At 36.6% G+C, this 22,420-nt stretch overlaps 1 protein-coding gene across 1 annotated transcript in view; it reads right to left on the bottom strand.

Moving 5' to 3' along the window:
* Positions 1-9,453: 9,453 nt before the first annotated feature.
* The window catches only part of LOC139716421 (uncharacterized), a 77,784-nt gene continuing 64,817 nt past the window's right edge, over positions 9,454-22,420 (bottom strand). Inside the window, exons 51-58 of the mRNA XM_071627967.1 lie at positions 21,205-21,307; positions 20,308-20,478; positions 19,409-19,579; positions 18,847-19,026; positions 16,918-17,094; positions 16,018-16,138; positions 15,409-15,507; positions 9,454-9,602 (exon numbers count right to left, since the gene is read on the bottom strand). Coding sequence (XP_071484068.1) covers positions 9,473-9,602; positions 15,409-15,507; positions 16,018-16,138; positions 16,918-17,094; positions 18,847-19,026; positions 19,409-19,579; positions 20,308-20,478; positions 21,205-21,307 — 1,152 coding nt within the window. The 3' untranslated portion in view covers positions 9,454-9,472. The remainder of the gene's footprint in view (positions 9,603-15,408; positions 15,508-16,017; positions 16,139-16,917; positions 17,095-18,846; positions 19,027-19,408; positions 19,580-20,307; positions 20,479-21,204; positions 21,308-22,420) is intronic.

Raw genomic sequence — 22,420 nt, 5'->3', positions numbered from 1 at the left:
TACTTATGCCATTCGATATACCGTTCCGTACCATTCTTATTGATTTAGTGCTTATCGATTCATATTTTGACAAACATTCTGAAACAGATATAATGAATTATTACATATCCAAGTGCACGAAGAGGGTCCGACTGATATACTGGGGAAAAAATAGAATATTTGCTAGGTAATAAGGGGCATGGTCAGTTTCTCGGAATTGTTCTGGTTTTGAGGTTGTCGTTTATATTTGACATTAAAAAAAGGGGTTGATTTATTCATTTAATTATTTAAGCTCCTGAGCCGTTATACAGCGCTCAAAGTCAGTGATCTAATTAAACGTAGAATTAGTGATCGTTGGTGCGTTTTAATGTGCTGATATGCAGGGTAATGGACGTTGGTGTTAATTAAGGGGACGCAGGTATGTGTTCCACAGAATTATTAATTTTCTTCCGCTTATCTGAATCTTAATCTGGCAGAGAGAAAAAGAAAGAAACTGTATACACTGTATTGTTATTTTAACCCGTTCCGCAGCTAGCCTTTCCTACAACGTGTGTATAGAAATATAATTATCTATGCTGTCAAATACCTTCAGAATATGATTATGTTATAACAATAAGCGGACAATGTATGTTTTGTAATACTAAATTTCGATTACATGTTTGAAATGTAAGCGCTTATTCAAGCCTGAAGTGGTATAAAAGATCATTTTCATTGCTTTATCAACTGACCATTTTTCTTTGTCAGTGAAGAACGAAATAAAATATGAAGTGTTTCAGCACTTAACAAAAAAATTGTGGGGATCGTTTTTATCATTTCTTTCGTATATTCTTTATTCAACCTTTATCATGTGGATTTGGTTTTGCTTTGCTAGTTTTTTTCTTGTTTAGACGAATGAAAGTAGTGAGTATTCTATTAGAATAATAAGTATGATAAAAAGAGACTGAATACGGGCAGTTGATGGGGTATGAGGAGGGCATGAGATTGCTTCCAGGAGAGAGAGAGAGAGAGAGAGAGAGAGAGAGAAATGTGAGAGAGAGAGGAAGTAGACTTAACTGTAAAATAAAGTCTGCATGTGAAGTTATGAGACGTTAATCATAACTGTGAGCATCGTGAAACATAGAATTAAGCAAGAAAAAAGATCAGTATACATTACAGTAAATGTACAGAAGTGAATAATTCTGATTAGGAATCAACCCCTTGTCATTATATAAACACAGAAAGCCCTGAACATAACAGCAACACTGCTTGTTTTTTATTACATGGAATTGTTCTTGTGATATATTGCCAAGAAGACATTTGGGGTTTATAATGAAATGGCGAAATTGTCTACATTTTTACTGTAAAGGCTGCACGAATGATTGCAAGTAATTTCGGAAATTGCAACACGCGCGAATACCTCATTGTTGTGAACAAGGCGCACGTACGGTACGTCGTGCGCACGTGCAATGTGCCACTTCGTGGAATTAATGAAACCTCGATTTGGGCGTGTGATTTCGTTCACGAAGCGGCACATATGATTGCAACTTTATGGTGCTAATATATTTTCTCCTCGATTTGAAAAAATCATAGTAGTCGGTGAGAAAAATACCCTTCTTGCTTTTCTGGTCAATAAACCATACATATATCCCCTAAAACCGATCGTAAGAGCAATTTCAAGATCGCATCTCAGAAAACCTCGTATTGTACTCGAGAATACACAGGACACAATGGGGCGCGGCCCAATGTGCCACTTCGTGGAAACAATCGAACCGCGGTTTACGCGCATGATTTATTCCACGAACCGGTACAATTGTTTCCTGCCTCGCCGTCGCAATATTTCACCTTCATTATTTAAAATTGGTATGTGACTGTAAAGAAGAAGTTCTCCTCTTTCCGTTCATGTACAATTTATCATGTTTAGTTACAGAAATCCACTCGATTTGACGATTTCAAAAATTGTAAAACTTTAATTGCGTTTTTCTCGAAACGCAGTATTCGTGAACCCCGCGCCAAAGTGCCACTTCGTGGTGTCAACGACGACTAACACACTGCAATAGCTTCTGACCATTCGAGCATTGAGAATTAAGGGTTTCTGGGAAGAACACTGTACTAGGTCTCTCTATAGCTCAGTCGATAGAGGCCGGGCTAGCAATCCGGAGTTCTCGGGTTCGAATCCCGATGGAATCCCATTTTCTTTGCTCATTTTCCACTGATATGATATACATGTCATGTATAAGAAGAATAGCAAATCTGCATGTAAGTTTGATGTCTCATTAAAAAAAAAAAAAATGTTACACCTCCACGCTTCGTAAGTGCATCAGATAGGTGGACTGAAATTAAATTGGTCTAAAATGAAACATAGGCCTATATGCCCATAAATGCATCATTATAGAGTTGAAAGAAATTGACTGTTCTACAACCCTAATGAGTCGTTTTCTTTGACATTATTGTTCTCATTGTTAAAAATGAAAAAGTCAATGAAAAAATATGTATGTATTCATTAATAAAGTATAGGCCCAAGAGTGTGTAAAAGAAAATATATGTATAATATCAATTTCTAAATTCATAAAGTGTGCTGATATGTGGAAGAGAGTATATTACTATTAAAATAAAGCATATATAACATTTCATATTAGCAAAAAATGATGAAAATCTTGGTTGTTTATTTTTTTTTTTGTCAACTCATCCCAGCCAATCGATATCAAGGTGGCCTTCAAGCAATGTATATACAACTCTCAATAACCAAAACCTTATCAAACGAAGCAAAAGTGTAACATCTACGTAAATAGAAGTAAAGTAAGTCACTGAGCATTTATGAATCTACGTTATACAACTCCTGTTTTAACAGGTCAGCGTAAGAAATAGATTTTACATCAACGTATCCAACTTCAACTTTGAAACACACAAGCAAGCAAAAGAATTCGAGAAACATTTCTCAGTTTATAAGTAAAGTAACTAATGTAGAAAATTTCCTTTCACGTTACAGTCATATTGCCAGTAGGTTCCTATACCGATTTTTTTATTTATTTATGTATTTTTTTTATAGTTTCAGTCGTGTTTCCTTTCTTTCTTCTGGTATTTTTGTCTGGAGAGTCTAAAACTGCCATGTCTGCTGTTTGTTGTCTTTTCTCTCTTCGTGGCCCTATTCTTTTCTTCAGCGGGCCAGGAGTGGCTGAAAATACTGACGATATTTAACTTTCTAACGTGGCCAAGGACTGCATGTAATTTCTCTTCATACCTGAACAATAAAAAATAAGTGCTAAGAAAGTACGTCTGCACATGCTGCAACCACTGTCAAAAAGTGTTCCGTATTTGATCGAGTGCCGGTCGAAGCGTAATCGAGTTTAGTCGAGTATCAATTAATAGCAGTCCTGTATCGGTCGTATAGCGGTCGAGTTATTCGTGAAACTGATGAATCCTGGATCGAGATGATCTGAAATCAATCGTGTAGCATTCGAGTATAATTCGAGATGATCGGGAACTGAGCTCGGGGGAAAATCTGTCCCGACCACACTAGATTTCTATACGATCGATTCCTGATCAGCTCGATCTCTTCTCGATCACTACCCGAGCTGTTGATGTTCGGGCTTCCTACTCGAATATTTTGGACATGTCCAAAATTATCGGGAAGGAAGCAGGAACGATGCCGATCAAGGTAGATCGACCCCGAATACCAATGCCGAGCGAGCCCGACCAGGCCAAAAAAGCTTGATCGGGATTGATCGAATTGATCTGATCGGCAGTGGGAACGCACCATTACTGTTTTTACAATTGTGATATATATACATATATATAAAATTATATATATATATATATATATATATATATATATATATCTATATATGTCCCTGGAAGATCGAAAACAATACACCTTCCTCTATCTTTATACAAGTAGTTTCCTCTTCAATCGAGGAAGCTGTGGCGTTCTACCGTTCCTTTAACGCCTCGGGTTATCCTTTTTTTTTAATTTCGCATGTCACTGTGCACAGTAGAGTTGTTTGCATAACAATCACATGATAGGATGGACCTTGTGTATTAATATGAGGATAAACACTATCGAGGAAAAAAAAATCGTTTGACTATTGGTAACGATATTTTACTGATCTTCTACTCGTGTTGACAAATATGACTGTAATCAACAATGCCGTATCATAGAATATAGCATGCTTGAATGTGCTTTGAAACAGAGCATTATGCAATGCATATTGCATCAAATACATACACACATGTGCTTCTTTGATGCACGTGTGCCTCCTTATTTAACTGTTTCTGTGTTCGTGCATGTGAAGTATCTGTCAAATACGAGTAGTCTTATAAGTATAGGCGAACAATTCATGTGTCTGGAAGTGCGATATTGCGATGTTTTAAAAAAAGAAGAAGAAGGGGAAAAAGATAACAAGAGGAGGAAACGGAGTGGAGGAAACAAGGTTTGTAAGGATAAATTTTGACGCTCACATGAGTTTATTCATCAGAGTTTTCCTAGATTCAGCCATAGAAACGCGTTCCACTTGACGTGTTATGTAGAAAAGAATGGACCCAAACCGGTTCATCTTTTCTGACATCTCCCTTACCTCTGTATCTAGCACACACACACACACACACACACACACACACACACACACACACACACAATAAATAAACCCACCTTTGATATCACAAAGTCCCTTCTTACTGCTAGGGGGTTAATTACTAATACGCACCGAACAGCTCAAAATAGTGAACCCAGCAGAGAACATGGGACATATGTCGGTGAAATTCAGTTGTTTCTTTGTTATTAATTATTTTGAAGGAAGGGGGAAGAGGATATTGCATCCAATCTGATTTGAAATTATTTAGAGTCACGAAAAAAAAGGAGTACTGAAATAATACAACGCTCATCTTTAAAAAGATAATTGTTTTAGAAAGTCCTAATCAAGGCCTGAGTAATTTGACATAAGTGCAGTAATATAAACCACAAAAGTACACGTTTTTCAATAAGCTTATATGTCTTAATTCTTGACTTTCAAGTAATTAGAGCATATTGGCATTTTCTCTTCTCGTCTTCAAGTTCGTCTTGTTAGTATTCTCACGTCTTCTTCTTTCTCTTCTTCGTCTTCTCCTGGTTTGATTACGTGATAACATCGGCACACGAAGGAGGGATGAACAAACATATTCACAATAAAAACACACATCCAAAGAATGAAAACCCTAACTTCCATCATTCCTGCAGCCCATCATTGGCTTGGTCGTGCCTCTTCCAACATTGTACATATATATGTATATATATTTCGACAGAACTGAACATCTATTCGCCCTCACATTAGCAAAAAAAAAAAAAACAACAAAACAAAACAAAAGAAACACCCCCCCACACACACAAAGGAATGGCGATGTATGTTACATCATGTTAACATGTTAGCTCACTCATTCGTCCAAATTAGGCCGTTTGACCACCCAAGATGAAATATACCTTTCATTAGAAAAGGGGACAAAATAAAATCCCCGGTACGTTTACTAATGTGCCTGCATTTGAAACATACATTCATTAATGTAATCACTGTATATTGCTGAATGATATTATTTTACAAGGCTAACTATCAACTCTTCATTCTACTTATTAGTTAGTGACAGCTTGGACAATGACATTTAATAACTATTTACGCCATTGACCTGTATGGTTTATCAAGTTACAAGCTAGTCTTTATCCAGACTTCAACTAAGGATGTTGTTCCAGTGTCCCAAAATGACCTTTTTAACAAAATTCAAGTACTGACTCAAGATCGAGACTCCGGAATCGCTGTCCGTCGTGAGTGGGAAAACAACGAAGAGCTAAACGTGGATAGCTTGGAAAGTTCAATGTCGAGGAGACAACGATGTCCTTCACAGCGGGGACGCTAGGTCGTGCTGCGGAGACGAATCCAGCCCCAGTATACCTGACTGGACGGGCCCAGCACGCATCGAGGAGAAAAGTCCTAGCACAGTGCCAGGCTGTACGAGAGACACCCGAGGTGTCTTAACCAGTGAAGGGATAAGCGTCCAAACTTGATAGTCATATGCATAGTACTCAACAGCTGTCTGGAAGAATAACCTATGTTTTAAAATTAAACAATTTACTGCCCAGACTATATACGTGTATCGGGAAACAACAGCACTGTCCCATTACATCAAACTAAATAATAACACGTTTGTTTTCCAGAGTACAACTTCCGCTAAATCATGGGTACTGTGTGTGTATTGCGAACGCACTCAAACACTGTTCTTCCTGAACTATTTGAATAAAAAATCTTTAATTTCACCCAATGTGCTTAATGCAATACGGCCTGATTTCGTAATGTGCATTGATTATAAAACCAACTCTCAAAACATCCTCATTACAGCAGATCACTACAAAGTCACAAAACGGAAAATACCTTAACCTGCAAAAACATACTTTCACATGTTACGATCAACGTTTGAAATTCATCTTATAAATTCACTCATTCATAGCACTCTTGAAAGCTACTTTCATACCGAGCTTGAATAAAAAACTAAACAAAACAGTATTTACACTCTCAAATTTTTCGATGAAAATCATATCTCCATGCCTCTCCTCCGACAAATATTGAGTAAATCACCTCCGAACAAGCTCCAGTGTGCACAGGGCATGACTTTAAGCCAAATAATACTATCAAGTACAAGTCGACTTCCCGACAAGCTTTACACTTGATTTCAGACCATTTTCCACAACTTAAAATTATAAAATGATAGAAACCTGCACACACAGTGTGGCCACGGACTCACCAGCCAAACCATCACTATGGCTACGTGGCGCCTCTGCCCTCTGGTATAATGACAGGGCGTGGCAACTTCGCTGTCTGGCCAATCTGCCTATAACATTGACTGCCAATGCGCGTATCCTCCAACTATCAGTGTGTGCTGAGAACACCAATAGCTCTCTTACACTTGTAAACAGACCATCCACTTAAGTAACTAAGTAAGTTACATATCTAAGTAACTAATTTATTCATATCTATTGGTTAATGAATGAGGAAGTTCATTTCTGCCTCTTCTTTTACTTGAGAGAACACCAGGTGTCAAAAAGAAAGCCCAATACAATGTACTTAACTAATTAATCTCCTTACTATGAATAACGACCTTTTTTGTTTTCTATTGTTGTGTGTGTGTGCAAACTTTAGCATATTGCATTATGTGATGGCAAGTATAACAAATCTCAGTAATATTATTGTTAACTCCCGAAGTCATGTAACTCCATCAGCTTCAAGAGACTGACAATAGTGACCTCAGGACACGACATAATATATGGATTTAAAACTGGATTCCACTGTAAGTACTGCCATGGCTTCCTTCTTCAGTTCCTTACTGTACTTTAAGACTGGAATGATACAACTTTATTGGTAATGAAGTACAATAAGGAACCTCTGTCATATTCTTCATTAATTTTTGTAATACCTAGTAAGAGTAGCTTAGGTTGTGTGTTGTACGTCATGCATATCTTAAGTAACAAATACTACAGAATAATAATTACAGTCCCAAAATGCCTTGATGTCATACAAGCTGAATAAACTGGACTTACAAAAAATGAATAAACGATTCAAAAATATACTTTTCCTGTTTAAAAAAAATGCATATCTTGGTCATTATACAAAAACACAAAGTGTCAAACCTTTGGTATTCCACTCTGCACAGAGAATGGACATTGTAAAAAATGATAAGGCTCTTAAGACATAAACTCATTAAACAAAACAAAACAAAACAAGCACATGATGTACGTAGACACTTTGAAACACTGTCTTCAAAATTTTTTGTTCTCACGCATCTTTCAAATATTATTTACCCTTGGCAGATGAAACAAAAACCCAACTTTAGAGCTTCAAAACAGTTATAAAATGTGAGTTAGGAATAGAAACAACCAATTAAAATGTAATCATTATTATCAATGCTGAATATTGTTAAATATACACAAAGTGAACAATAGTTGTAATAATTTGTTTTTCTAGAATAAACTATACATTTATGGCTTATTGAGAAAAATAGTGATATCTCCTTTTATTTTAGGTTTTATTGCGAAATTCTTAACTGGTACGATGTTTTGTGATACATCTGACCTATACATATTCATTAAATGTGATAACTCCAACTTATTTAATTAATCACTACACTCCAGCAAATGGTTAACAATGACCTTAACAGAGACAAAGAAATGCCCGAAACATAATGGTTTACTGTGACACAGACTCGTCTTCCAAATATCGAGTAGCCTATTGGTCAAGCCATCAGATGGCTTTTTTTGGGGGGGGGGGTAATTAAATCTTACAATTCTAATCAAGATAATAGTGACGGCCTTATAGATAACGATTTATACCAACAAACTGAGGACTTAAAAAATACTCTAAATTAGTACGAGCGAGTGAGCCGAAATTTGTATATTTCTGTGTAGGAAACATTGCACTTATCTCATAGTTCGTCTCGGTCCCGGTAGGGAGTTTTTGAAAAAAAAAAGTCCACATGATATGCTTTTTCAAGCACTTAAAAGGGGTCTTTTGAGGGTGATTTAAATGTCATAAATTTTGATAAATTTGGCAGTGAGCAAGCCGAAAATTTTTGTATTTCAGCTTACAAAACATGGAATTCTTGTCATTTTTGGGTTATTAAATCTTACAATTCTTATCAAGATATAGTGACGGCCTTATAGATAGGACCTAACAATTTATACCAACAAACTGAGGACTTCAAAAAATACTCTAAATTAGTACAAGCGAGTGAGCCGAAATTTGTATATTTCTGTGTAGAAAATATTGCACTTATCTCATAGTTCGTTGTACTTGTAAATCATACAATGCTGGCACACTGTAATATGGTGGCTTGCCCTGTATATAAAATAACAGATCATGCGCAGGGGTGTATCCAGGATTTTTTCTGGGTGGTCGTAATGAAAATTTTTGGACCTTTACCTTTGCGAGGGAGGGGAGCGACCGAGCGGGGGGAGGGTGTGGGAGGGGGGTGTCCCCCCTCCCACGGTAGGGAGTTTGTGAATTTTATATCTTAAAATGGGGCCATTTGGTGCATACAAAAGTGACTTTTTCGGCATGGCAGTGCGGCTTAGAAATACAGTATGGCATATTAAAACTAAGTTACGAAATTTACGAGGTTTTTGACAATTTGCTGGAACACCACCTAGTCACTTTTTTTTCCTGTTGTATATAGGGTAAAAAGCCCTCAAAAAACAAAAATGTCTTTCACAAAAAGTGGACCTTTTGATTTTTTTTTTTTTTTTTTGGGGGGGGGGGGGGTCGTACGACCCTCCCGACCCCCCTTGCATACACCCATGCTGCGACAATTGAATCCAAAAGCTTGCTAAAACTTACAACTCAGTGCGAGCATTTTCTGAACATGTTCGTATATATTCTATCACTCTTCTGTCGTATTTGGAGCTTTGGGAAGAAGTTGTCACTTTTTTTTTGTTCAAGCGGACCATGCTCGCAAGCGGGGGGGGGGGGGGGGGGGGGATTCGTTCGAGCCCCCTGAACCCCCCTAGTTACGGGCCTGCATCTGGAATGGCTGTTTCATTTTTGTCATTAAACATCCGCAGCTCAATATCGCTTGTCTTCTTCATCTTCTTGACGTTCCCTGACCTCGGAGTAGAGGACGAGTCATCTCTACCTCTCCTGGAGGAACAGAAAGATTATGATATTGGGTGAGAAAAAATTATCAACGTACCTCTATTTTCCACATCATTGGCAGATGAATAGACACACGGAAATAAAAGAAATGGGGTTCCGCACTACCAATGGATGTCTAATGACTAAGAAGCATATCGCATTATAGAATGGAATTTAGAATCTTTGCAATCTGATTGGTCAATTGTCATGCATTGATCTTTACTGATCCACACTTAGCCATGCGTCTGGTTAAATCTGATCGCATGGTCATGCGTCCGGTAAAATCCAAACGCATGGCTCAAGTCTTGCATGATGGGGAAAATGGTTGTATTTCATGAATTTACGGGCCCATTGTATAACACAAGTGATGCATAGGCCTATATCGTGTATAAGTGAGAATCGAATGTTCTCGTTTAACTTTGGAACAGTCTAAAATCCACTCGCTGCGCTCGTGGGTTAAAACAGTTCCAAAGTTAAACTCGCGCATCCAATTCACACCGATCCACTCTGTCCTGTGCATCATTTGTATATTATTACATGAATATCTGTCACTACCTGGACATTCGTTATGCTTGTAACTCTTGCATAACAGGAGGCAGTTTTAAGGATATTTCAGCGAATAATGATGCATGCTAATCTGCCGAATGTTTGCGGTAACTCAGAAGAAATGAACTATATAGGTGGGATGTAAAATATCCAGGGCTTCCTCTTATGCACGGATCAATGATAAAGAAACAATGCGATTATCAACAATTCGTTTGTGGTTTTGGCAAAAAACACCATATACTTAATCACTCAGGAAATAAAGAAACTAGAAATGTCGCTATGGCGACTGGTATGCCTCCGCCATAATGCATGATTCTCCTAACAGGTCTAGATAGTACATGTGGACCAAGTATGATTACCTTTTCACAAAATTGGCAAAATATTAAAATGACAAGTTTGTCACAAATGTGTTGAATGTTCACCTTCCTTGACCTAGGTTTAATTGGATGAATAGGAGAGCATGTATTTGGGATTTAAGGACTTTAACTTGACTGTGACCCATTCATACGTTTATGCATTGAGTAATTTTCAAGGTATGGAGAAAAAGTGCAATTTCTGTATTGAATAGTAAATTGTTACCATTTTTATCTGACCTTTGACCCTAAAGTTCATAAGATAATCACTGTCAGGCAGAACATGCATAAATATGTAGTACGTTTCAAGATAACTTGAGCCACTTCCGAGATATGGAGGAAAAACTTAGTTCAGCACTTTCACTTGATCTTTGACCTTTTGACCTTGGAGGCAAAAACAAAAGAAAAACTACCTTTCCAGAGAATCTCTATTAGGTTATACATGCATACACCAAGTGTACAAAAAAGATAATCCTGCTGGCATTGCATAAACATGACGGAAATAGTAATATTTTGAAGTGTTGCCCTTGACCTTTGACCCCATGAATCCTAAATTCTCTAGATAATCACTGCCAGTCAGTACTGATATACTATGTTCCATGAAGATACCTTGAACAATTTCCAAGGTACAGAGAAAAAAGGTAAAGTTTTAATATTTCTACTTGACCTTTTGACCTTTGACCTCATGACCCAAACTTTCACCAGAGAATCTTAATTGGATAATACATGTATACACTAAGTTTCAAGAGAATATCTTCAGGCATTGCATAGATATGGTGGAAATAGTGAAATTTTATGTATTTTACCTTGACCTTTTGACCTTTGACCTTGAGCATGTGCACCCAAAAGTTGATAGGCACAACTTCACCCCCTAATACACATACATGCCAAGTTTCATTAGGATACCTCAAAAGGTTTTGATAGTTACCCTGTCCACAAAATTCATTACGGACGGAAGGACGGACGGAAGGACGGACAACCCGAAAACATAATGCCTCCTGCACCACTTCGTGGCGGAGGCATAAAAAACCCCAGATAATGACAGTTTTCTCATGACAGTCGTGTATATTTGCTTGAATTACTAAGAGAAGCAATTAAATTTCAGGAATGGGGTTTATACTATCACACATGCAATTATATTACAGTGAATCAATACAAAGATATGATTCACAACTTCTCTGAGGATACGTTTTCTTTATCACACTTAAATACAAGGAGTCTGAATAAACATTTTGATGATTTAAAGCTTTTATTAGAATCTGATGAAAGTCAGCCGCTATCGGTTGTCGGATTAAGTGAGACATGGTTAACTTCCAATGCAGGAAATTCTTTTGCAATTGATGGTTATGATTTATTTGTTAACAATAGGGCCTGATAAGAATGGTGGGGGTGTTGCATTGTACATATCATGTTGCTTTGAAACTATTGTCCATGAAGGTATTTCTAGAATGGACAATACTGTTGAATCTTTGTTTATAGAAATTCTCATCCCAGGATGTAAAAATCGTATGGTAGGCATTATATACAGACCTCCTAATTCAAACGCTAATGATTTTTTAACCTATTACTCAGATTTGGCAAATTCACATGTTTTCCGAAATAAGAATTGCTTTTTACTCGGCGATTTTAATATTGATTTGCTGAAGTCTGAGTATGATAACTTTCTTCCGCTCATTTCTAAACCCACACGTATTACAGCTCGTTCTGCCACCCTCATTGATAACTTCTTTTGTAATATTCTACCACTCCCCGATTCTTTTATAATTCTTTCAGATATGACTGATCATTATCCAATAATGACTTATTTTTCTCTTAAAACACCATCTAATATTAAACCTTTTTATCTCCTTTGTTTAGTCGTAGAGTTTCACCCGAAAAGTTAGCTAGTTTTGATGTGGCTCTCGAGAATGCCGACTGGTCAAGAGTGTTTGGCAGCGATGATATCGATATATCTTTTCATAATTTCATGGAAATTTTCAATCATCATTTAAATGATGTAATTCCGAAACAAAAAAGTAGAACAGAGTATAAAAAAAAAACCACCCAGGTTACCTTGGATCTCAAGATCAATCCTTCGTTCACTTAATAGGAAAAATCGTTTGTATTATAAATATAAGCTGGAAAAAAACCGAGCGATCGAAGAATAGATATACATTATACAAAAATACTTTGACAATGATTTTACGTGCTGAAAAGAAAAGATATCATTTCAAGCAATTCTCGAGATATAAGTTTGATATGAAAAATACTTGGAAAGTTTTAAAACAGGCCATGAATGTTCCGAGTAAAAACTCTGACATTGATAAAATTAAAATGAATGATGAATTGATCAATGATCCTTCTCATATTGCAAATATTTATAATTCTTATTTTTCAAAAATCGGTGAAAATTATGCTCAAAATATTCCAGCAACAGAAACTCATTTTACTGAATTTTTAGGCCAGCGTAACTCTGATTCTATATTTTTTTACACCAACTAATAGATTTGAAATTATTAATATAGTTTCCTCTTTTGAGAACAAACGGAGTTCTGGTTATGATGAGATAGATAATTATATACTTAAGGGTATTATTTCTTCGATTGCTGATCCACTTGTTCATATAGTTAACTTGTCAATCCTTAACGGTGTATTTCCCAATAAAATGAAATTGGCTAAAGTAATCCCAATATCTAAGAAAGGCGATAAACTTGTAGTCAGTAATTATCGTCCAATTTCATTATTATCCTCACTGTCTAAGGTTTAAGAAAAACTTATTTACAAGAGAATGATCAATTTTTTAAAGGTACATGAAGTTTTTACGAACTCTCAGTTTGGTTTTCGCGAAAAACATAGTACTTCGCATGCTCTTTTACATTTCATTGATAGAGTAGTGCATGCAATTGATAATCATTCTCATTTAGTTAGTATTTTTTTGGACTTCTCCAAAGCCTTCGACACCATCAATCACGACATTTTACTTTATAAGTTATCGCATTATGGAATACGTGGGAAGGCCTTGGAGTGGTTAAAGAGTTATTTAGTTGATAGAAAACAATTTATTACAATTAAAGATAATGATTCAGTTATCAGAGAAGTCAAATGTGGCGTCCCACAGGGAAGTCTTTTAGGGCCATTACTGTTCATTACTTATATGAATGATTTTTGTCGTGCATCTGATGATCTCTCTTTTATTCATTTTGCAAATGATACAAATATATTTTTTGCCCATAATGATATTGAATTTCTCGCTCACAAAATCAACAGTGAATTGAATAAAGTGACAAACTGGGTCAGAGCTAATAAGTTATCACTCAATGCTCAAAAACGAAATGTATGATTTTTAGTAATACTGTAGACAGTTAAATACAAATATAGTTTTAGATGATTCTCATCTACAAAGAGTATCAAATATCAAATTCTTGGGGGTTATTGTAGATGATAAAATGTCCTTGAAATTACATGTTGATAATGTTTGTAACATAATATCGTGTAATATAGGTGTTATAAACAGATTGAAATTTCATATTCCACAAAAAAACATTACTTATGTCATATTCGTCGTTAATATTGCCTCATTTGAATTATGGAGTTTTAGTTTGGGGCAACACGCATCAGAATTTACTTGAAAGAGTGTCCCTCTTGCAAAAGAAAGCCCTCCGCGTTATCTGCCATTCCCCTGTACGTTCTCATACAAATACGTTGTTTGCCTCTAACAAGCTCTTAAAAATTCACGATCTGTTTTTGTATAATTTAGGGCAATTTATGTACAATTTATGTACAAGTATAGCAACAATTTGCTTCCGTCCATTTTTGATTCTATGTTCCTCAAAAATCAATCATTTCATGAATATCCCACTAGGCGTTCCAATGAATTTCACTTACCCCTTTTACGAACGATCCTTGCCAAAATACACTTATTTAGATAGGCCGAAATTATTGGAATTTTTTGAATCATGATATAAAAAACGCCCCATCCATATATTCTTTCAGGAGGAGACTGAAGTCCTTTCTATTGCAATCGTATGACTCCGCAGCACTGACCTAGCTATTTTTTTATTTTGGTCTTCTTTCTCACATACTGACTTATTAACTTTTTCTCCTCTTTGAAGAATAAATTGTAATCTTTTGGATGTCTGTTGTCATCTATGCTATTGCTTAAAGTGTCAAAGAGTTGAATTTCCTTCTGTTACTCCTGTTCATACGTCCCTCTATTTCATTGTTTTTTCTCTTTTCAGGCATTACAATATCGCTTTTTTTTTTCTCCACAACTATCATCTGTTTCTCTTGGCATGATTCTGCCGAAGATCGCTGTCTCCGTTGCGCGGTTTTTGTTTGTTTGCTGTTTTGTCTTCTGTCTGTTAGTCTCGTCTATTCCGTTTTGTTTCCGCACAGCCTTTTCCTTCAGTAGTTGTTTTGTCTAGTCATGTTTCACGCTTGTTCGCGTTTGTTAGTCTTGTCCAATCCGTTTTGTCCCGTACAGCCTTTCCTTCAGCATCTGCTTTGTTGTCTAGTCTTGTTTCATGTTTGTTCGCGTCTATGAAAGTAAGTGTATTTATCTGTGAACCTAATTCTCAGTGGGCTTCCAGATTTCTTCCTCTTCTTCCTTCTTTCCTTTTGTATTTATGATGCTCCAATTAATCTTCTCATTGATGTTTTTTTTTTTTCCCAGAGGAGACCACATTCTACAAGCTCTGTCTTTTTAGTGGGTCTCTCCATTTTTCGCCCTTTAAGCAAGGTTATACATGCACTTCATTTCGACAACTTCTGTTTCTTTTTTTCTATAATGTATAATTACTATAAGGTCCTCAATTATTGTACAGTCTTTTCATTGCATAACGTTCTGTTTACCTTATTCTCTGTTATAAAAGAAGTGTAACATATATGTTTTGTTGAAAAATGAAATAAACTTTGAATTGAATTAAGTGTCCGACCTGGTTTTGTCCGTCTTGTTGTCGGGAAACAGCAGCTGAAGATCGCTCGTCACCTTCCTGGCTTTTCCTTTCTTTGCAGTGAGGTCATAACTTCCTTTCCTGGACAAACAGGGTGGGGGTAGGGGGTATTGGACGAAAAGCTCTTATCATTATACATCACTCAAAGCCATGTAAATTGATAAACGCACGGTGCTGGAATTTGAGGATTCTTCAGAAATCTCGTTGATAACAAATATCTACGACGATAAGCATGCATGTTATATGATAACCTTGAAATTTTACCTTTGTGTTGCGAAAGTCATGGCAAACACGTTGATAGTTTTGCCGTGAATCCAAAGGAATGACGAGGATTTGTCAATGGAATCATTACGTGTATGATGACATAGACCAAACAGGAAGAGTTATGACAATTATTTTAGGTAATACTCGTAATCTCATTAATACTTAACAACTAATCTCTTTACAACACTGTGACATGGGTCAGTCAAAACATTCTGAACATACGAGTATTAGGTCTGCGACCTAGCCTACTGTAATTGATTACAGTGTATTGATGTTTGGTTTTGTTTGACGGAATGTAATTTCATTTTATCAGTCATCTTATCATACCTTGCTTCTTTCCTCATGAATACTACCACGAAACTGACAAGGATAATGAAGGCAATTATCGCAAAGACAGCTACGACGAAAATGAGAAACAGATTCGAATCATGAGAGGTTCCTCGACGGTCTGCAGAAATTGGAGTGAAAGGGGAAAAGGGGCAGTAAAGTGCATATGAGATCATACAGGATACTTACTCGACGCTCACATTATACCGCTCTTTTTGACATTCACAAATCTCTATCATCTTTATAGAATGCCCTGCGTTCGAACCTACGGATGTAAGGAACTCTACACGGGGCGTCAAGAAAAATTACATCTCAACACCAGAATAGCTATCATAATCATGTTCAATTCATAACTGCATATTATTCAAATAAAAATTGGACCTAAGATAAGGAAGCCATCTAACCTTACAGCTTTACATGGACAACAGTACAATGATAAAACACAGTATGCCTATCATTTCCTTTTCTTTCCACATACCACTGGGGCACTAAAGTCTTAAGACTGGCTGACATTACCACCTCAGTTAATCTTAACACATGGTGGGGGCCAATATCACTCGTGAAAAGATCTTAGAGATTCAAATTCCATAACTTTTCTCCTAGATTTCAAGTACATGTAATAAAAAAGAAAAAAGGTTTTACCATTTAGTTTGTATCATTTATTTCGAATACGCGTAGAAGCTATACAGTTATACTTCCAGCCCCTCACATTAAAATCTGGTCCTATGAAATTCCATTGCCAAATGAATGTGCATCATCTACTACTACTACTACTACTGCTACTATTATCATCACTACAACTACTAAAACAGTTTACACCGGAGCAGTATCAGTATCTTGCTTTAACAACAATAAACGAAAATCGAAGATGTCAGATATCCCAGAAACCATTTTACTAACTCTGACAGTCCGTGGAATTCTGTGAGCCTTCAGTCAGGGTAATGTGACCGGGCGGACAAGCAATACACTCTTCCTCTTGGTGAAGCAGTCTGTCCTGGTAGGTGTGGAGCGGACACGCCTGGCAGGATGGGCGGGGTGAATCCGTGGGGTGTAGGTACATTCCTTGACTGCATGCAACTAAATTTTTGCACAGAAAGCACATTAAAGCACCATATCATTCATGATATACAATTCATTTGTTAAATCGTAGTGGTAATTTCGCGACTACTCCGCCGCGCGAAATTTTTTTGACCGCGCCGCTCGCCGACTTTCTACTTTCAAGTCTCGCGCATCTTCTGACACCATTTTCGCGACAATCGCGCATACCGTTACGACGCTGCATAACGTTTTATACATGCCTGTTAGACCGAAAATTGCTCAAAAACGTGATTTTGTGTATAAAGTCTATGCAAATGGAGTTTTCTCTTCTTATTCATAAAGATATGATTATTTTCACTTTCATAGGCTGAAACTAATTAATTTTAGCATAATTATGCTTGAAATAGGTTCTGTTATAAATTTTGCGAGAAAAAAATGATAAAACAAAAGGTCGAAAAAACAAAGAAATACATAAGAAATTCATAAAACAATACATAAGAAATTGATTTTGATACCAATTTTTTTTTCAAGTACATCGTTAGGAATGCTACAAAGAATGTTTTCACCAAAAATTAGGATTCTAGGAGCTTTAATTTCTGATTTAGAGCAAAATGTATGATTTTATGCATATATTAGCATAATTAATTAGAATGACAAAAATTTCCATTTTTTTATGTATAGCTTGGTAAATTACGCCACAGGTAATGCACGTGCCAAATTTCATGGCGATTGCGCGATCGACGGCCGAGATCTCGGGGGGGGGGGGGTTGAATCAACCCCTCCCCGGCCACAGAACACCCAAAAAAGCCCGGCCTGGTTAGGGTTAAGGCATTATTGATATACAATTTATTTGTTAAATCGTGGAAGTATTTTTTGCTGTCCTCAGTATTCACCTGTCCTACGATCGGTTCTGAACGCAACCCTCTTTGAGTTTAATGTAGGTCACTTCAAAACTGACAACACAGTGGAACTGACCTAGATTTGGTTTGAATCAAAACTTCAATTTCACTTTTTCATACAAAACACAATACCAAAATATGTAGATACCGCTAACTAAATGAAAGACATTGAACTCCTGGTGTTTATATGTAAATATCTCGAAATCATGAAAAGAACAACAAACCGAGATAAATTATAGTACTACCACGATCACGGCAAAAAAAGTCCCCAGAAATTATTTTTCGAGAAAGTAAAGAATAAAACTTGTTGAGAGGTTGTATAGAGCGCACAGTCTGAATAATATTTCGCTTAAGATCTTAAAGTAACTATACTGTACTGTAATATGCAATTATAAAGCTGTTACACTGATCCAAAGTGTCAATATTTATGTACTACCTATCTTTTCATTGATTCTGTTAATATCTTTATGTTAACATGCTGTTGTGCACTCTGGATCTCTCTTACGCTCAGGAAAACCAAAACATTAAAAATAAAAAAAAATCCGACATTTTAAACTGGAAGATGAAAGACCAGAAATTTTTTAAACTAATTGATCGAAATACTTTCAATTGCAGTAAATTTAAAGAATACGAAAACCACTGAATATTTGACTCGTATATTCCCTAAGGGTTGATGACTAGAAACGTTAGCCGCTGTTGGAAATTCGCAGGCGGTAGTCAACTTTTTGTTATCTTGAATTTAAAAGATATAAGTCGATTCGGTGTATACCTATCTCTGCATTTAGTCTGGAGTCAAAAAACCAAACCTCCCCCCCCCCCCCAAAAAAAAAACCCTCTGACAAATGAAATGGTCAGATCAGTAAAACACAAAAAGTAAAGTGACTTGTCTCACCAACACAGTCAGTGACGTCTTCCGAACCAGATTGAAGAGTGACGTAACCCTCAGGACAACCGGTGCAACGCGCTTGCCCCGTCTCGTTCTGGTACGTGTTCCTGGGACAGGGTCGGCAAGGTGCAGCGTCCTCTACCGTCGGATTCTTTATATCATGATACATTCCCTCAGGGCAAGCCACTTTTTGGTGAATACAACAGGGAAAATGAAAAAGAAAATCAAGAAAAAAAAATGAGGACGACCTCAATAATAGTACTGATATTGTATACTTAGCGTAGTTCTTTCTTTTTAGAAAAAAAAATGTATTTGAATTTATGTCAAAATATCATCGGTCAAATTTTCTTCTTCTTTTTATTATGCTTGTCCTTTTTCGAATTATTCTTCCTGTCAGATAATCGTAACTGTCATTTTCATCATTACTGTCGTGATTATACAATTTGTCATCTGCTTCTGTTAATATACAGTTTGTTACCAATCTTCGATGCATAAGGTATTATCTTAAGATACTTTTAAAGACAAAGTGAGAGGTAGCATGTATTGAATAGTTATGAAATATTCGTACTAATACAATCGGATGACTTTGTGGACGAGAAATCGATGGTAATCATGCCGTCTGGGCAGGGAGAACATTCCGTCCGTCCCTCTTCATCCTGATAAGAGTTTGGTAGGCAAGGAATACAGTAGCTCCGCGTCTCATTCAGCACATACTGAAACGTTCCAATGGGGCACAGTGCTGAGAGAGAAAGAGAGGATGTTGATTATAATACACAACATTTGCACACTATTTGGGGGAGAGGAGGGAATGGGCACACTTGCGATAGATAAAAAATACATTCCTGAAGACAAATTTTGCTTTTTTCAGGATTTTAGTATGGTTATTTTGTTATATTACACAAAGGATTAATTCAGGTTCAACTGGTATGAGGCAGCAAGGATAGCAATGATTACAATCAATACTAGGAAAGTGGTAATAATAAAGTAGAACACAAAGAATCATAATATAGGTATGGGAGTATTTTGACATTATGTATGAAATTTATCTCCTTTCAACAATTTAATAGATCATGAATTCCTCAAGGCAGAGCTATGAATGTGTAGGAAAAGTGGCTTTCTTACTGAGAGTGGGTGTGCAGACTAAACTGAAATAATCAATGTAACGCTTATCTCATACCTAGGGAAATGTCTACGCCGTATGAGAATATCTTCGATTTGTGTCACTCCTTGCACTGTTTAATGTGCTTACATTGGATTTGTATAATCGATACTGTGTAAGAAATGAGACAAACTTTGTTGCAGACCTTACAGTCTTTACGATCAGAGTGCAACTATCTGGGAGACAACTTAATTAAAAACTTCGACATAGGTTTTGCGATGAAATTGTCAAAAAAAGTCTGCGTAGGCCCAAAATCAGAACACGTTGCCAAGGATGTCTATACAATGCAGTTTCAGCGAGATATTTACAGCAGCCACCAGTAGCAGTCTCGCCGAAGCCCTCGGGGCAGACGAGCTTGACTTGTCCCGTGACGGCGTCTGGATCAAGGGCATGCTGTCGCCCATTGATTGTCAATGTTAACGATCCGTTAGCCATGAGCGTGAGCAGACTTGAGCGCATTTTGTCGTATGTCTGCGCACCTGTTGACGGAAATTACATCGCAGTGCAAGACGATTCAACACCATTCTTCTCAAATTATTGACATGATATCTGTTTTGTTTTACCTTGAAATTTTGTTTACTGAAACATTCATGTACAAAATAAATGTCACATATGATAAAGACGATAAAGACAAATAATACAAATTTGACAGGCAGCTACGGAACATCTAAATAATATGAATACGATTCCGATTAATTTTAAAATACAAAACCTTTAGTTTTCTCAGACATATTTGTCTACTTTCTTCACTTGCTTAAAACTGGACAAAATTGGCTGAAACGTAATGATTTCTTTTTATTTCGGATAGAAAATATGATTTTAAGTATTTTGCAAACAAATAAAGCACGTTGTAACACTTCAGGTTTTCTGTAGAACCAAGTATAAAAGCACTTCTAGTAATTGGAGTTTGATTCTGTAACATAATTTCCTGAATTTGAGCAATATTTTGATATATCTTATTTTGATAGTTTGCTTTTTTTTAACGAACAATACTGTGACTACGGTGTATTTTGATTGCTTCGTCTGGGTGAATCAGAGAAAAAAAACCCAGCATGCAATGCTTAATACCCCCCCCCCTCCCCCCGCAACACCACACACACACACACACACACACACACACACGTGGGGGAAAAACAAAGTACAAAGTTTTTTTTTAAAGTCTGCCCACAAACTTCTCTTATTTCGGAGATGCTTTTAACCCATACCAGATTCCCCGGATGTTGACGAGAAATTCTTCTTGGCGACGACAGAAATCCTGACGGGTTCATCTACCACTGCTCGTTTTCTGCGATTGGCACAGTTGCTTATCTAATGAGTGTGTGTGAGGGAAAGAGGGAGATGAGGTAGAAAGAGAGAGAGAGAGAGAGAGAGAGAGAGAGAGAGAGATGGAGGGAGTATTGTCATGTTGGCTTTAATACGCAAATATACATTTACACATATTTTTGTATCACATATGATTATATATTATATACATACATATATAATGTATCATATGATTATGTAAATACATATATTATACTCTTATAGTGATATTTGCATCGATAATCAGTTCGCTTGACACCTTAACCCTTAAAGGGCCGGGGGTTGAATCAACCCCCCCCCCCTCGACGTTTTCTGCGACTATTCTGCCGCGCGAAATTTTTTGACTGCGCCGCTCGCTGAGTCTCAAGTCTCGCACATCTTGTCTTCATCTTACTTCGCGAAAATTGGACATAACGTTACGACGCTGCACGACCTATTATTCATGCTTGTCAGACCGAAAATGGCTCAAAAACGTGATTTTGTGTACAAAGTCTATGCAAATAGAGTTTTCTCACCTTATTCATAAAGATATTATTATTTTCACTTTCAATGGCTGAAATCAATTAATTTTAGCATAATTATGCTTAAAATAGGTTCTGTAATAAGTTTTGTGAACAAGAAACGAAAAAACAATAACAAAAGGTCCAAAAACAATGAAATACATAACAAATTCATAAAACAATAGAATACATAAGAAACTAACTTTGATACCAGATTTTTTTTTCAAGTACACTGTTAGGAATGCTACAAGGAATAATGTCACCAAAAACTTAGGATGCCATTAGATTTAATTTCTTAATTAGAGCAAAATTTATGATTTAACGCATATTAGTTAATATGAAATATAAACGATTAAAAAAAAATCATTTTTTTTCTTTTATAGTTTGGTAGATTACGCGACAAGTAATGTACTGTATGTGCCAAATTTCAGGGCGATTTCGCGATCGACGGCCGAGATCTCGGGGGGGGGGGGGGGGGGGGTTGAATCAACCCTCCCCCGGCCACAGAACAGACAAAAAAGCCAGGCCTGGTTATAGGATTAAACAAACATTAAAATGAGGCATTAATCTAAAATGAATAACTTACTTTATTTAGCAATCCATTAGAATATGGAGAGTG

This window comes from Diadema antillarum, unplaced genomic scaffold, assembly GCF_040938485.1.
Source record: "Diadema antillarum isolate AM-2024a unplaced genomic scaffold, OU_Dant_1.0 scf00000065, whole genome shotgun sequence".
NCBI lineage: Eukaryota > Metazoa > Echinodermata > Echinoidea > Diadematoida > Diadematidae > Diadema > Diadema antillarum.
This window is presented reverse-complemented; position numbering and strand designations above follow the sequence as displayed.